The sequence below is a fragment of the Nilaparvata lugens genome, chromosome 5, assembly GCF_014356525.2.
Source record: "Nilaparvata lugens isolate BPH chromosome 5, ASM1435652v1, whole genome shotgun sequence".
Lineage (NCBI taxonomy): Eukaryota > Metazoa > Arthropoda > Insecta > Hemiptera > Delphacidae > Nilaparvata > Nilaparvata lugens.
In genome coordinates, this window is record NC_052508.1 from 67,901,840 (window position 1) to 67,915,514 (window position 13,675).

Sequence of the window (13,675 nt, forward strand, 5' to 3'; positions counted from 1 at the left end):
TAAATTATTTTCAAAAGACACAAAATACGGTATTAGAAGTTAATAAAATTCAAGGTTTTTTGATAACCATAGGTATGACGAGAAGGTCCTAAACTAGGATTGTTTCAGATGATACTCAGGGGTCTTCTCGTTGTGCGCTGTCTATAATAGTGCAATGTGTTGCCGTGTAGCGCTGATGTCGCTTCAATTGAATCACAAAATAAAATTGCAATATTGGCAACAGTGTTTCACTGACAGTGGCAGAGAACGGTTGCTTCGAGATAGTTTGATAGATTGTTTGATTATAAATTACTATAAAACAGACATGCCGGTCCATGATTTAAACTAGTGTTTATTCATATCTCTTTTGCATCGTGTTGATTAACAAGCAGTCTGCTCTAGGATTGTTAAATTTATTTAATTGTGTTCTGTTTAGTTTTGTTATTAACGTTCAACGAAAACATAACCTTCAAACTCGTCAATCAAGATAACATTTTGATAAAAAAGTTCATTTGCGTCACGTGTTTTTACCCGTTTACTTATTTGTTACAAATTTATGAGCTTAAATTCTTTTAATATTCATTACAGTTTCGGTCGTGATAAGTCGTATTATTGTATTGCCGGGTACAATTTTTTACACTCAAGTCCTGCATTCAAAAAGTTTGTATCAGTGTATTAACTTGGTAGGTAAGCTATTTACAAGACATTTTGAATGTTCTAAAATTAAATCAAATCAAAATGATTGATAATCCTGACACTGATGGTATTGCTGGAGGAAAAATCATTGTGGTTTCAAATCGTTTGCCTTTTGTGTTGAAGAGAGATGCTAGTGGAAACCTGTCCAGACATGCAAGGTGAGAAACTGCAACTAATTTAAGCTTAATCGGAATAAAATTCTTATCTTTTAACATATTTCAAGAATTATTTAAACGTTTTCAAGAGTCTAGGATAGAAATACTTGTATCTGGTGAAACAATTAGGATTTTAAGAAAGACTACCGGGACCGGGTTGAACCTATTAAAAATTGTATTCTTTACTTGAGAATGTTCTGGAAGCCCATGGAAGTTCTGAAATCTATTAATTCATCTATATTTTAGACTTACTATTAATTCTATTTTATTTATAAATTAATATATATTGTAGACTTACTTTATCTTATTTCAGTAATATATTTTTTAAATTTAACAATGTATTGGCTGAGAAAAAGTTGTACTTGAACGAGGCACTCAATTTTTACGGTATTGACTAGCCTAAAACATAGGCCTACAATCTTTTAAACTGCAGCTCATATAATTCAACTAAAAATTTAAAAATTGATCATTTTTTTACAGTGGATAACTAATTGACATATTGATCTTTTTTTGTTATACCGTAGTTACCAAATTCATAACCATTTATATGACATAAATTGAATTTTTGGAAGTATCACACAAGGGACGTTTCAAGTAATATAGCCTACGCCTATAAATTTAGACATAAGTTCAGCATAATTTTCTTCTTCCTTCACCAGCATCTTATCGATTCTTTATAGCTTTTCAACTACGGTATGACTCATTAAAGAGGTAATCACTATGATGATTGTGTAACGAATCTTATTGTTCCATGTTACATAATAAAGTTTTTAACTCTGAATCCATTATTCTAGACTTGTTAATATACAGATGCAATAATTGATCCAACGTTGATTCGTAATGTGCTTTTATTCAACGATAAAATTTTATATGATTATTCAGAGCGAAGAAATAATCTGCTCTGTTTAATGGTAACTACACAATAGAAATAAAAATCTAATAAAGATTAAAAATTTCAGATTAAGAAAAGAAGAGTAGAATTTTATTGATGTTGCTTTCCATGACGAAACACTATATTATAATAACTTTGTTGTAGTTCAGACATTGTGTTACTTGTAAATATTTGAAAAAAAACACTTACTTTTCTTGGCCTCAGCCTCATCAGGCTGATGAAGCTCCTCTTCAGGAGTGAATTATGCATTCCTCAATACTCCAAGAAAAGTAAGTGTTTTTTCAAATATTTACAAGTAACACAGTGTCAGAACTTCAACAAAGTTAGAATTTTATTATCTCGGTAAATCCACATCTTCACAGGTCTGTTTCTAAATTTACTATATCTTCGACTAATTATTTGATAAATTAATTGAAAATGCAAGTGTGAATATTAAAACTTGATTTGGAAACTTGTATTTCATACATTTTATATTCTGTTTTCAGTGCTGGTGGTTTAGTAACAGCTGTAGCCCCTGTTGTGGTTAGAAATAAGGGAATATGGATTGGATGGCCAGGGATTCAGTTGGATAATCCTGAAGAATTAATTCCTGAGTCGGATCCTAATGACAAAACACCCACAGCTGGACTCCTTTCTAGTCAGGTTTGGAACATTCTTCACATTATTTGTTTCATTTTACGAGGGTAATTTTTTCAACCACTGATCATACATCATAAGTCACAGACAAGCGGTAGAGGGGTGATTTTCACAGAGCTGGACAGCTTGTCATCCCCACCAAACTCCCTGTGATCGGTGCTGCCAGATCGTCAATTGATGTTGGGTTGAAGATCTAGAAACATGGCCGCCTCACTTGAGTCTGCCGCCAAGTGTTATTTTCGTAGCGTTCTTCGTTTTAGCAATCAAAATGCAATAGTTATCAACTATACATTATATTTTAAAGGCTCGAGGCCTTTCACTAAATGATTTAAATTATCAGGAAGGTGTGCACGAATTGTCAATCATTGAGCAAAATGTCTTTTTAAACTGGACAAGCACTGATAAGGTATATGAGGAAAACATGGTAGAAATGAATCATATTCAACTAATTTATTAAAAATACTATGCAGAATGGACAGTGAAACAAAAGTTTGCTATGAAAATGGATTGATGCTTCATCGAAACAATCATACGAATTTTAATAATTTATTTATTTATATATTACATGTCATAGGCCATTACAAGAAAAGCATGGACAATTGTCATACAAAAATCAGTCAATAAAAACATAACTTAATCTAGCAATACAAGTTCTTATTTCTAAACAATGCATTATATTAAGATGACAAAAGTAACTATGACTATGATGCACACTATTATAGATACCAGTAACACAAAAAACAAACATTTATAGATAAAAAATAGAATAGTAGAGTACGGTACTAAATATAGTCAGTCTATCAGCCTCTTTCACATAGTAATTAATCTTGAAAATGTTGAAAGGAAGGCCTAGGATTTAATTTATGAGTGCCTGCCAACTATACGGACACTCCTCAATCAACCAGTCCTTAGTCATTCTTTTGAACAGGCCAAATGATTGAGCCTCCTTTAACCGGGTTGGCAACGAATTAAAAACCTTTATACTTTTATGCTCCGTACTTTGTTCATAAAACATTTCTTGATCTGGTGAAAAGATCATGAATATCAGATCCTGTTGTCCAACTGTCATGTGACTTATAAGCAAAAATAGCCAGGTTGTAAATATAAAGAGCAGGAACTGTCATGATTCTTGATGGCTTGAAAATGGACCGAAAAGAAAATCTATGGGGCTTCCCAAATATGATCCTAACAGTTCTCTTCTGGGCTTTGAAAACCATCAGTGCATCTCTTGAAGCACCCCAAAGCAGTATGCCATAATAGAATTTCTTCAAAAGTATTTTATCTATATTTTATGTAGAGTAGAAAGAAATGAGTAAGTTTTATGATTGATATAACTGTTTTATACATTTATTATTTGATTAGATTTTTTGCAATTTGTTGAATAATTAATAATTTAATATTCTACTTTATAATATTGTTAAACTGTAGGTGGTTGCAGTTCAGGTTGAACCCCAGGTATTCGACAGCTACTACAATTGATGTTGGGTTGAAGATCTAGAAACATGGCCGCCTCACTTGAGTCTGCCGCCAAGTGTTATTTTCGTAGCGTTCTTCGTTTTAGCAATCAAAATGCAATAGTTATCAACTATACATGATATTTTAAAGGCTCGAGGCCTTTCACTAAATGATTTAAATTATCAGGAAGGTGTGCACGAATTGTCAATCATTGAGCAAAATGTCTTTTTAAACTGGACAAGCACTGATAAGGTATATGAGGAAAACAGGGTAGAAATGAATCATATTCAACTAATTTATTAAAAATACTATGCAGAATGGACAGTGAAACAAAAGTTTGCTTTGAAAATGGATTGATGCTTCATCGAAACAATCATACGAATTTTAATAATTTATTTATTTATATATTACATGTCATAGGCCATTACAAGAAAAGCATGGACAATTGTCATACAAAAATCAGTCAATAAAAACATAACTTAATCTAGCAATACAAGTTCTTATTTCTAAACAATGCATTATATTAAGATGACAAAAGTAACTATGACTATGATGCACACTATTATAGATACCAGTAACACAAAAAACAAACATTTATAGATAAAAAATAGAATAGTAGAGTACGGTACTAAATATAGTCAGTCTATCAGCCTCTTTCACATAGTAATTAATCTTGAAAATGTTGAAAGGAAGGCCTAGGATTTAATTTATGAGTGCCTGCCAACTATACGGACACTCCTCAATCAACCAGTCCTTAGTCATTCTTTTGAACAGGCCAAATGATTGAGCCTCCTTTAACCGGGTTGGCAACGAATTAAAAACCTTTATACTTTTATGCTCCGTACTTTGTTCATAAAACATTTCTTGATCTGGTGAAAAGATCATGAATATCAGATCCTGTTGTCCAACTGTCATGTGACTTATAAGCAAAAATAGCCAGGTTGTAAATATAAAGAGCAGGAACTGTCATGATTCTTGATGGCTTGAAAATGGACCGAAAAGAAAATCTATGGGGCTTCCCAAATATGATCCTAACAGTTCTCTTCTGGGCTTTGAAAACCATCAGTGCATCTCTTGAAGCACCCCAAAGCAGTATGCCATAATAGAATTTCTTCAAAAGTATTTTATCTATATTTTATGTAGAGTAGAAAGAAATGAGTAAGTTTTATGATTGAAATAACTGTTTTATACATTTATTATTTGATTAGATTTTTTGCAATTTGTTGAATAATCAATAATTTAATATTCTACTTTATAATATTGTTAAACTGTAGGTGGTTGCAGTTCAGGTTGAACCCCAGGTATTCGACAGCTACTACAATGGATGTTGCAACAGAACGTTTTGGCCTCTATTTCACTCAATGCCTGACAGAGCTGTATTTTCTGCCGATCATTGGAAGGTAAAATGTCGAATTTCAACTGTACCACTACCGTATTTTAGAAAGATTTTATATCACTTATATTAAATTGAAAAAGCATTTTTCTTAAATTTGCTTTCTCAAAGATTAGCTCCCACGTTATGGGATGTACACGTTGAACTGACGATCCTGGCTGAAGTATGGCTCAAATTATGTATTCATGCGAATCGGGACGATTTCGCAAGTGAATCCCCACCAATTAAAAGTCATACGAATTTACTCTACTTGAAGATTAACTCTATTTTACCTATTTTTCTGTGATTTCCAGATTATCTCATTTTTTTACATCCCAAGCTTTCTATCATTTTTTCTAATCTACGTAAATGAATTAGAATAAAACATTTATTGTAAAACGAAAACAAGTTGCAATACAGTATAAATCAAGAAATATAAGTTTCAATACTCGTGAAAAATACAAAACACTATGAAAAATAATAATATTATAATGAATAAAGAACTGCAAATATATTTTCTTTTTTCACTGCCAACATATTTTCTTTAGTATAAATCAAGAAATATAAGTTTCAATACTCGTGAAAAAATATAAAATACTATAAAAAATGATAATATAATGAATGAAGAACTGCAAATATTTTTTTTCACTGCCAACGTATATTTTCTTTCTCCACAACCAACATAAGGAAACCTTGTGTGTTGGCACAGAGTCGTAAGGTAACACTCGTTTTTGCAATATGAACTGTAGTTACAATCTCAAATACAGAAAAGAATAAATTTATGTATAATTACAAAATAGCTATTTATCAACAAAAAAGCTGTAGAATAAATTAATCAAATCGTCATTTTGGTGTCAATGATTGAATAATAACTCTCCCTAGTTATTATTATCTCAGCGGTTGTCTTAGTTGAAATGCATCTGGGGATATGAATTATGATTATTGCTAAGAAAGGTTTCTCTCGATTCAGGTGGTTCTTCTATTAGTATTTTCAATGCTCAATAGTAGAATAGATATTCCGCTATTATTATATCTGATGATGAGACTCCCATTTCATGCATACCACTGAATTTGAAAAGAGAATTTGGGTCAAACTAATAGTTTTGTAACACAATATTGTTGCTGAAGTGTTGCCTATGTTTTGATAATATACAATTAATACTGATTGATGAAGCCAAACTGTGTCAGTCATATCAAAGGTCACTATTGATTTTATTCAAATCTGTTACACTGCGTGTTAAACGGGTTTCCATTGAAAATTACAAAGTTTTGGAAACAAATGAAATTTATTGATGTTTACAAATCTAAAATGATTTATTAGCATGATTAGATTCGTGTGCGTGGAGCATTTCCATTATCTGAATTACATTTGTTTATGTTACTAGATTTTTTAATTTTTTAATGAATCGTAGAGTGTCAATGATTCATAATTAATGCCTTTCCACTCTTAAGCAATTAGTATCCGTACTGATAATAATATATTTTACAATATTTTTATCGTAATGACGTTTTTTCTCTAATGTTGGAATCTTATTCCAACTTGAATATTATTGATTGTCTTCCAATGAATTCTATATCAATTTGTTGATACCACTTTTGTCGGAAGAAACATTCTATCAAAGTCATTATTTCTTCTAAATTTCTTAGAATTTCTAAATTTCTATAGAATTTTCCAATTTCTTCAAAATTTACAATGTTTCCATTCAAGATCATTAATCTCATGAAGCTTAATTGCTACAATTAATTTCTTTTGTAATTTGTAGATTTCTTTTGTAAAACGTAGATTTCTTTGTAAGAATGTTTCCATGTAAGATCATTAATCTCATGAAGCTTAATTGCTACAATTAATTTCTTTTGTAATTCGTAGATTTCTTTTGTAAAACGTAGATTTCTTTTGTAAAACTTAGATTTCTTTTGTAAAACGTAGATTTCTTTTGTAAAACGTAGTTTTAATTTCATTGATTTGTCTTTATTGTAGAAGACATTTTGACGATTCCCCGGTCATTGAACTTCGGAGAAGTCGAATAAATTGAACCAAATTAATCTAACTATGAAAATGAATCGTTATTAATTCAATTCGATTTCCACTCAACCTCCATTTCCCGATTAATCTGGTTATAAACTAGTTTGACTGAAATTCAAAACCCTTTTCTCCTGAAAAAATCGACATAATAAGCTAATAGCGCAAGTAATTGGCAATGTATTCAAATGTGAATAAAGTATCTAAATCTACCACTTTGGCCCGGTTGCAAAAAATTCGGTTAAAATTTAACCGTAATTAACTTTACGAGAACCAATCAGAGAAGGCGTTTTTGAAAATACGGCTTCTCCGATTGATTCTGGTGGAATTAATCACGGTTAAAATTTAACCGGCTTTTGTGCAACCGGCACTGTATTAGCAAAGGTTAGTCTATAATTCGATGGATAGGAGTTGCAATAAAATTATTATGAATAACTAGTAGTTCTGTAAACAGTAGACCTCGCGCAGTTGAAAACCACAGCCTGTCCATCAGAGTGAATTATGTCCTGTCCTGACGAGTCGGCGAGATATCGGTGTGTAAACAACTAATAGTGGCTTTTTGGGTTGTTGTATCGACAATAATTTGTTGTAAAAACTATGCTACTATCATCAGAAGCTTACCAAGTTGAAAGCAGAGAAAATCCGTGGGAAAATAATATGCAACTTCGAGTTATCAATTGCATGCCTCATTGCTTGCAATTAATAGTCCACACAACAGCTGATTTCTTACCAAGTTAGGGTCTACATTGATATATTAATTGCATGCCTCATCGCATGTAATTAATAATCCACTCGACAGCTGATGTATGATGAATAATTCTATAGTCTGATTTTTACGGTAATATTGGCGTTTGAAGGAGACTCCTTTTCCTTTTGTATTATCCTTAAAAATACAAAAATTCAAAAAAACCTTATACTATATACTTCGACGCGAAATTCAAAAAGGAACATACCTGTCAAATTTAATGAAAGTCTATTGCTGCGTTTCGCCGTAAATGCGGAACATATAAACATAAAGAGAAATGCAAAACCGTCGACTTCAATCTTAGACCTCACTTCGCTCGGTCAACAAGGGCTACTTCCACTAAAAATAAATAAAATGAAATTAAAATAGTACCCTTCATCGAAAAAAAACTTCTTACTTGAAAAAATAAACCCATCTAAATCATTAAGAAATTTGTTAGCAATATAATAATGACCATTGTACTATGAGAAACTATATAATTCTTATGTCAACACATTTACTGATACAAGATGGATAATAAGATTTGAAGAACACCTATTACTTCTTGTCCTGTTAGGACTTGTCCAATTATGAACGGGTTTTATCATGTTCTTCGTGGATTATACTTTCGTGAATGGTTCAAAGTACTTTAAACTTCTTTCCCCCTTCAGTACTAGAAATGGCCATTAATTGAATAAAATTGAGTCTCATCAGTTGAGACGTATAAAGCTGCGTACACATATACGCGCTTCCAATCCGCACCGAGCACGCTCCGCCCTCGTACCGCCCTCGTTCCTCCATCGTACCGCAGTCGCTCCGCCCCCGCTCAGCAGTCGCACCCATCATGAACGGAAGATGTTAGATCTTCTCGCGTTCCCCGGTCGAACCGCTGTTGCTCCCCGGTCGATCATCAATCGCTCTGCTGGAGTGACGTTCGGTAGCGGAGCAGAGCAAAAGTCTGTACGCACCTTTAGATACATCATTCACCATATTTCTTATGGCATCAGATATTGTTCCAGTTAAGTCACTTTGTACTCCGAATGAAATTCCATGTTCAATACGACAATTGAATCAGCTATTTGATTAACATGTGTGCGCTTAAAACACTTGTATGTAAGTAATTTTGATTGATTTGATTTTGAAAAGTTTCATGAACAAGTTTCTTGATCAATAACGATCTGCATTGTTCACATGCCGGTTAAAATTCGGCATGAATTATAAATTATTATTTTAAACGCCTGTTAAAATTCTAATTATGATTAAATGCCACGAGAACCAATCAAAGAATACTTTATGAAAAGAAGGGTTCTAAGATTGGTTCTTGTGGCATTCAATCACAATTAAAATTTAACAGGATTTTGTGCAACTGAGCCCAAGTCTTCTACCTACTCACTTCAGTTAGTGGGTAAAATCTTTGCATGTATTTGCAGTTGAAATAATGTCTGCATGTCGGTATTATAAATTATAATAAAATTCCAGGGGAAATTTCAAGAATTATTGGATTTTTGTTAGTGATTTGTAGATATAATCTAATAATAAAGGAAAGAATTGGCTTATACACACGTACGGGATAGGAAATTCACGAATGACGCACCATCACGTCTCAACTAAAGTGCGAGATAAATTACTTTTAACACGGCTCTTTCTCGAAGACGGAGAGGTCCGATGCTCTATCCTCCACTAATCACTCCCACTACCTAGCAGCATTCTCCTTCTTTTGTGTCTGAGTGAGAGAGCTTTGTAACGCGACGCGGCAACACTCCCCTCCATCTATTGCTGGCAATGTTCCAAGTAGTGAACTGGTCAGCAGGTAGCCTATATTGGTTTGTATATGTTACGGAGATGTGTTCATCACAAGAACATGAAGCAAAATGACACGGCGCATCCAATTGTGCGCAGGATGTCCGTCTGTGTCTATGCTACAAACTGTGGAGGGAGAAATGATTTTCTCCTTTTCATGTTAATAGTAATTTATCTCGTACTTTAGTCAACTGATCAACTTGGAATTTTGCATTATAAATTCTTATTTCACTGAGGATGGTTATTGGCCTTTTTTCAATTCTTCAAGACTTCATTACTTCAAGTTTTCAGTTTCTCAAGTTTTCTGTCCTTGCGGAGCACGGGTTACCTGCTAGTTGTATAATAAAGTAACAAAATATATTTTTAGAAACTTACAAGTTCATGGAGTTTTTGTTATTCATTGAAGCTGTACAAAAACTGGATGAACTGGATGTATATCTCTAATGAATATTTCTAGTTACTTTTAATCATATCATTCGTTCTCAAATCGTTAGTTATTTCTATGTATTGACAGATAACATATTTACTTTATTTTAGCTTGTTTTGAAAATGAGGTTAGGCTACCTGACCTGACAACTCCAACTGAAAAGTCTAGTTTATCTCATACATGTTTAACCTGCCCCATCACAAACTGCAGTAGTATATAAAACGTTCATAATACTTAGAACAATACTATCAATTAGTTACTAATGCTTTTATTTCGTATTAGTATTGAATCATGTTTCATTGGTAGTAATTGTAATATATTTACTAATACAGGACTACTTTCTTGTATTTATAAAATAGAATTATAGTACCCTTTGAAATTAATAAAATAATAGATTTTGTTATAATTTGTATACTTATTTTATCAATTTCAAAGGGTACTATAATTCTATTTTATATTTACTAATACTTTTATTTCGTATAAGTATTCCTTTTATGTTCTATTGGTGGTAATTGTAATATATTTCGTTTTGAATAAAAACACACATATGTTGTCAAATTGTACACTGTTTTATTCTGTACACGACCAAGGTTTGGTGACCACACCGGTCACATTTTCAAGTTGACATACCTTGGTCTTGTACTAAATAAAACAGTGTAGAATTTGACAACATATTTGTGTTTTTATTCAATTTTGGAACGGTTCTACAATATTGACAATGACTCAGTCGAATATTTTGTTTTGTAAAAACCGTATTTAAGTTTGATTTGATTTGGTTTCAGTCATATCAAGAAGTGAACAGAATGTTTGCGAATCATACAATCCAGTCACTGAGATCATTGCCAAAGACTGAGGCGAATGGTGTGGCCTGCAATACGCCACTCATTTGGATTCACGACTATCATTTGATGCTGTGCGCCAATACAGTCAGAAACGTGAGTATTCATACAATATTTCATATGAGCCAGACTCAAGTGATGTATGAAATGTCACCTATAGTGAGTTCCACGTTATAATGGCAGTGTTTGATTGACAATGATATTACTATCATTCAATTCAATTCAATTTATTTCCATAAAAAAATACATCATAAAACATTTACATTACAATTCAATAATAAATATCATTCAACAGAATGGATAGCGCTTTGTATAGTTGATAGTATTACTATCCTCTTCTATCATTCAAGCGGATATCGCTATCTCTTTCTTGCTTTGCTCTGTTGCCAGATCGTTTTTCAACAATGTAGAATTAATAACTAGTAGTTCTGCGAACAGTAGACCTTGCTCATGAATAGCCTACAACTTTCATACTAATGAGAAGGGCCATTTAGAAAGTACAGTATTTTGTAATATTTATCCATGTCATCTATTATTTTCTACATTGAAAGTGCTAGAGCATTCGTTGTTTCCAGGGACACCGGACTTATAAATGTCTCTCAAGGAGGTACCTTCATATTGTCCCCATATTTACAATATTACAACTTTCCTAACAATCAATATTATAAGAAATCGGTCAACTGATAGAAAAATGGAATATGCAGTAGACAATTTAGACGATGAATCGTCTCACAGACGATAGTGAGACGGAAAATGATTCTAAATAATATGGGTTTGTGGTGACAATTACAGGAGGTTGCTAATAATGTTTTTCATGAAAAGTGGATTCAATGTTATGGCGGCATAACAATGCCTATGCAGAATGTTTATGCTCACAAGTCGGTTTCCGATCTCATACTAAAACGAAAACAAGAGCTAACTAACTAAGCTGTGATGTCTCCGGCCGGTTTGGTAGGTCTAGACATATTCATCTATGAAACAGGGAAATATCGTGTTGAAAAGGGTGCAATCAAGTGAGTAGTTTTCTTCAATTAATAAATACAGTATGATTTGGAGCGTTTCAGTCATATCAAGAAGTGAACAGGATGTTTGCGAATCATACAATCCAGTCACTGAGATCATTGCCAAAGACTGAGGCGAATGGTGTGGCCTGCAATACGCCACTCATTTGGATTCATGACTATCATTTGATGCTGTGCGCCAATACAGTCAGAAACGTGAGTATTCATACAATATTTCATATGAGCCAGACTCAAGTGATGTATGAAATGTCACCTATAGTGAGTTCCACGTTATAATGGCAGTGTTTGATTGACAATGATATTACTATCATTCAATTCAATTCAATTTATTTCCATAAAAAAATACATCATAAAACATTTACATTACAATATTCAATAATAAATATTTTCAGGAAATAAATATCATTCAACAAAATGGATAGCGCTTTGTATAGTTGATAGTATTACTATCCTCTTCTATCATTCAAGCGGATATCGCTATCTCTTTCTTGCTTTGCTCTGTTGCCAGATCGTTTTTCAACAATGTAGAATTAATAACTAGTAGTTCTGCGAACAGTAGACCTTGCTCATGAATAGCCTACAACTTTCATACTAATGAGAAGGGCCATTTAGAAAGTACAGTATTTTGTAAATATTTATCCATGTCATCTATTATTTTCTACATTGAAAGTGCTAGAGCATTCGTTGTTTCCAGGGACACCGGACTTATAAATGTCTCTCAAGGAGGTACCTTCATATTGTCCCCATATTTACAATATTACAACTTTCCTAACAATCAATATTATAAGAAATCGGTCAACTGATAGAAAAATGGAATATGCAGTAGACAATTTAGACGATGAATCGTCTCACAGACGATAGTGAGACGGAAAATGATTCTAAATAATATGGGTTTGTTGGTGACAATTACAGGAGGTTGCTAATAATGTTTTTCATGAAAAGTGGATTCAATGTTATGGCGGCATAACAATGCCTATGCAGAATGTTTATGCTCACAAGTCGGTTTCCGATCTCATACTAAAACGAAAACAAGAGCTAACTAACTAAGCTGTGATGTCTCCGGCCGGTTTGGTAGGTCTAGACACTATTCATCTATGAAACAGGGAAATATCGTGTTGAAAAGGGTGCAATCAAGTGAGTAGTTTTCTTCAATTAATAAATACAGTATGATTTGGAGCGGCTCAGACATTTCAAGGTTTACCGCTGACAGCTCTTGTCCTCTATCGATAGCATTCCAACGATACTATTCATTCAATACAGCACATTTTAGAGCGGCAAAATTTATATTAAAACCGGAGGTCTTATCAAAAATCGTTACACATACGTTTCTGCGCCTTGTTTCAAAGAACTTGTATACCAAATTTCATCAAAATCGGACAATAATTGCGACTGTAACTGCGGTACAAACAAACAAACAGACAAAAGCCGATCGAGTCGAAACTAAGACCTCAGCTTCGCTTCGGTCAATTAATTAACAAAATATTTCATCTTAATTATGAAAATTCATTATAAAATTATTGAAAAATATAACGTCTTGCTTAATAAATATAACTGATTATTTTAAATGAGAATGAACAGTTGATATTGCATCAATAAACCTGTAATAAGCTATCGTCTATAGAAGGCATTGACAAGGCGAAGATTGGCAACGTTGATCT

The 13,675-nt window shown here is 32.9% G+C and overlaps 1 protein-coding gene across 2 annotated transcripts in view; it reads left to right on the forward strand.

Annotated features, from left to right (window-relative positions):
* Nucleotides 1-219: 219 nt before the first annotated feature.
* Nucleotides 220-13,675, forward strand: part of LOC111059194 (alpha,alpha-trehalose-phosphate synthase [UDP-forming]) — a 43,929-nt gene continuing 30,473 nt past the window's right edge. The window contains exons 1-4 of one of the 2 annotated variants that reach the window (XM_039429133.1): nt 220-833; nt 2,208-2,364; nt 5,088-5,213; nt 10,939-11,091. In XM_039429133.1, the coding sequence (XP_039285067.1) occupies nt 718-833; nt 2,208-2,364; nt 5,088-5,213; nt 10,939-11,091 (552 nt within the window). In that variant the 5' untranslated portion in view covers nt 220-717. Of the gene's footprint in view, nt 834-2,207; nt 2,365-5,087; nt 5,214-10,938; nt 11,092-12,059; nt 12,213-13,675 lie in introns of both variants that reach the window. The other variant, XM_039429134.1, reaches the window with a different exon arrangement.